We start from the raw sequence: 2,471 nt of genomic DNA, 5'->3' as shown, positions 1-2,471 counted from the left end.
CCTGGAGAGAACACAACATTATATCAGGACCTATAGACACCTGGAGAGAACACAGCATTATATCAGGACCTATAGACACCTGTAGAGAACACAACATTATATCAGGACCTATAGACACCTGGAGAGAACACAGCATTATATCAGGACCTATAGACACCTGGAGAGAACACAACATTATATCAGGACCTATAGACACCTGGAGAGAACACAGCATTATATCAGGACCTATAGACACCTGGAGAGAACACAGCATTATATCAGGACCTATAGACACCTGGACCAACCTGGAGAGAACACAACATTATATCAGGACCTATAGACACCTGGAGAGAACACAGCATTATATCAGGACCTATAGACACCTGGACCAACCTGGAGAGAACACAACAAGATGAGGATCCTGCTGATAGTCATCCTCCTCTCCTTCATGACAGGTAATAAGCTTGTTATAACTCTCTATAACAATGTAATAACATCCAGTTAGTTTTCTTATAAAGGCTGCTACTACAGATCATATACTTTCTCTTGTCTGATTGACAGGTTGTTTGAGCTCCTTCAAAGTGACAGGATACTCTGGAGGAACTGTCATCATCTCCTGTCATTATTCCACAGAAGACAGAAGTCGTGAGAAATATTTCTGCTTGGGGCAGAACCGTTTGAGATGTAAGGATCAAATCAGAACTGGATTGAGGAACACCTGGGTACACAGTGGTAGATTCTCTCTGTATGACAACACTGGAGGAAACTACTTCAAGGTGATCATCAGACAACTGACCAGACAAGATGAAGGGACCTACTGGTGTGGAGTGGACATACCTATTATACCTGACAGTTATACCAAGGTAGAGCTGGAGGTGAAGAAGGGTGAGGGACTTCTACTTTAACTTTATAAAATGAATTTAGCTACATATGTTATTACATGATCAGTACCACTAGTCTGCTACACAATGAAGTCAGTCTATAGTACTAGACTAAGGTTGTGATGTGTGTTCCTGTTGACAGATGACTGCTGTGAGAAGTCAGTCTATAGTATTAGACTAAGGTTGTGATGTGTGTTCCTATTGACAGATGACTGCTGTGTGAAGTCAGTCTATAGTATTAGACTAAGGTTGTGATGTGTGTTCCTATTGACAGATGACTGATGTGAAAAGTCAGTCTATAGTATTAGACTAAGGTTGTGATGTGTGTTCCTGTTGACAGATGACTGATGTGTGAAGTCAGTCTATAGTATTAGACTAAGGTTGTGATGTGTGTTCCTGTTGACAGATGACTGATGTGTGAAGTCAGTCTATAGTATTAGACTAAGGTTGTGATGTGTGTTCCTGTTGACAGATGACTGCTGTGAGAAGTCAGTCACAGAGACGGCCTTTCTGGGAGGAGAAGCTACCATCAGATGCAACTATCCAGAGGACCATGAGGACAGAATCAAGTATTTCTGCAAGGAACAAGATCGCTTCATCTGCAATTCCATGAACTCCAAAAACAACAAAATATCTAACATCGTACAGCGATTCTCTGTGTCTGACAATAGAGGAGAGAGATTCTCCACAGTGACCATCAGTGACCTGACTGAAGATGATACTGGGACCTACTGGTGTGGAGTAGAAACCAGCAGGACAGAACAACGTTACATTACACTGATCACACAGGTGAAGCTGCGTGTTATAAGTGAGTTTAAACTTCCTCTTTCTCTTTAACATGTGACTCTAAACACACAAGTTGCAGTCACATCTACTGTATGCAACAAAAGTAGTTGAATTAAAATCATTATTGCATGTGTTTTTTTAATGTCCCTCACAGCTTGGAGGAACGTCAGACCTGTAAAGAAGACAGGACATGTTGGGGAGGTCTTCAGTATCTGGTGTAAATATCCACGGGAGAATGAGGAGAAAGAGAAGTTATTTTGTAAAGGGGACAGTCCTTCAACATGTGAAGACAAGATAACATCTAGGATACAGAACAAAATGGCCGACAGTGGCAGGTTTTCCCTGATTGATAACCGTGAGAAGACCGTCTTCACAGTGCACATCAAAGAGCTGAGACCAGAGGATTCTGGGACATACTGGTGTGGATCTGATAGAAGATGGAGACCTGCAGACTTCACTAGATTTATCCTCTCTGTGGGTGAGTGGATCAACTCTTTACATCAGTGGTGGCTGGTGGGAGGAGATATTGGAGGCTCGTTGTGAAAGCTGGAATGGAACGGATGGAAAAGTATCAACTCATGGAAACCATGGAAACTATGTGTGTCTTTGAGGATCAATGCTGTTCTACCTATTCCATTCCATTCCATTAGGATGAGCCAATCCTCCTATTTCTCCTCCCACCAGCCTCCTCTGCTTCTCATGCTGTCCACCTGCAGTAACTATGTCTGACAGTGTAAATAATACATAGCATTCTATTTTATCATGCTATTAGATATAGCAATAACTACAGTATGTTAGTCAGTGTGTTAGTGGAGGCTGGGTGTG

At 42.0% G+C, this 2,471-nt stretch overlaps 1 protein-coding gene across 1 annotated transcript; it reads left to right on the top strand.

The window, feature by feature from the left end:
• The first annotated feature begins 279 nt into the window (after window positions 1-279).
• On the top strand, window positions 280-2,189 carry LOC121843722 (polymeric immunoglobulin receptor-like). The gene is made up of 4 exons (XM_042313510.1): window positions 280-434; window positions 541-864; window positions 1,333-1,668; window positions 1,801-2,189. The coding sequence occupies exons 1-4, from the start codon at window positions 392-394 to the stop codon at window positions 2,187-2,189; spliced, it is 1,092 nt and encodes a 363-aa protein (XP_042169444.1). The 5' UTR covers window positions 280-391.
• The last annotated feature ends 282 nt before the right edge of the window (window positions 2,190-2,471 follow it).

The sequence above is a fragment of the Oncorhynchus tshawytscha genome, unplaced genomic scaffold (genome assembly GCF_018296145.1).
Source record: "Oncorhynchus tshawytscha isolate Ot180627B unplaced genomic scaffold, Otsh_v2.0 Un_contig_19552_pilon_pilon, whole genome shotgun sequence".
NCBI lineage: Eukaryota > Metazoa > Chordata > Actinopteri > Salmoniformes > Salmonidae > Oncorhynchus > Oncorhynchus tshawytscha.
The sequence above is the reverse complement of the archived record's forward strand: the minus strand, read 5'-3'. Positions and strand labels throughout refer to the sequence as shown.

Coding starts and splice junctions, on each gene's coding strand:
- LOC121843722 (XM_042313510.1), top strand. CDS start 392: ATGAGGATCCTGCTGATAGTCATCCTCCTCTCCTTCATGACAG. Junction 435..540: donor CCTCCTCTCCTTCATGACAG/GTAATAAGCTTG, acceptor TCTGATTGACAG/GTTGTTTGAGCTCCTTCAAA. Junction 1,669..1,800: donor GGTGAAGCTGCGTGTTATAA/GTGAGTTTAAAC, acceptor TGTCCCTCACAG/CTTGGAGGAACGTCAGACCT.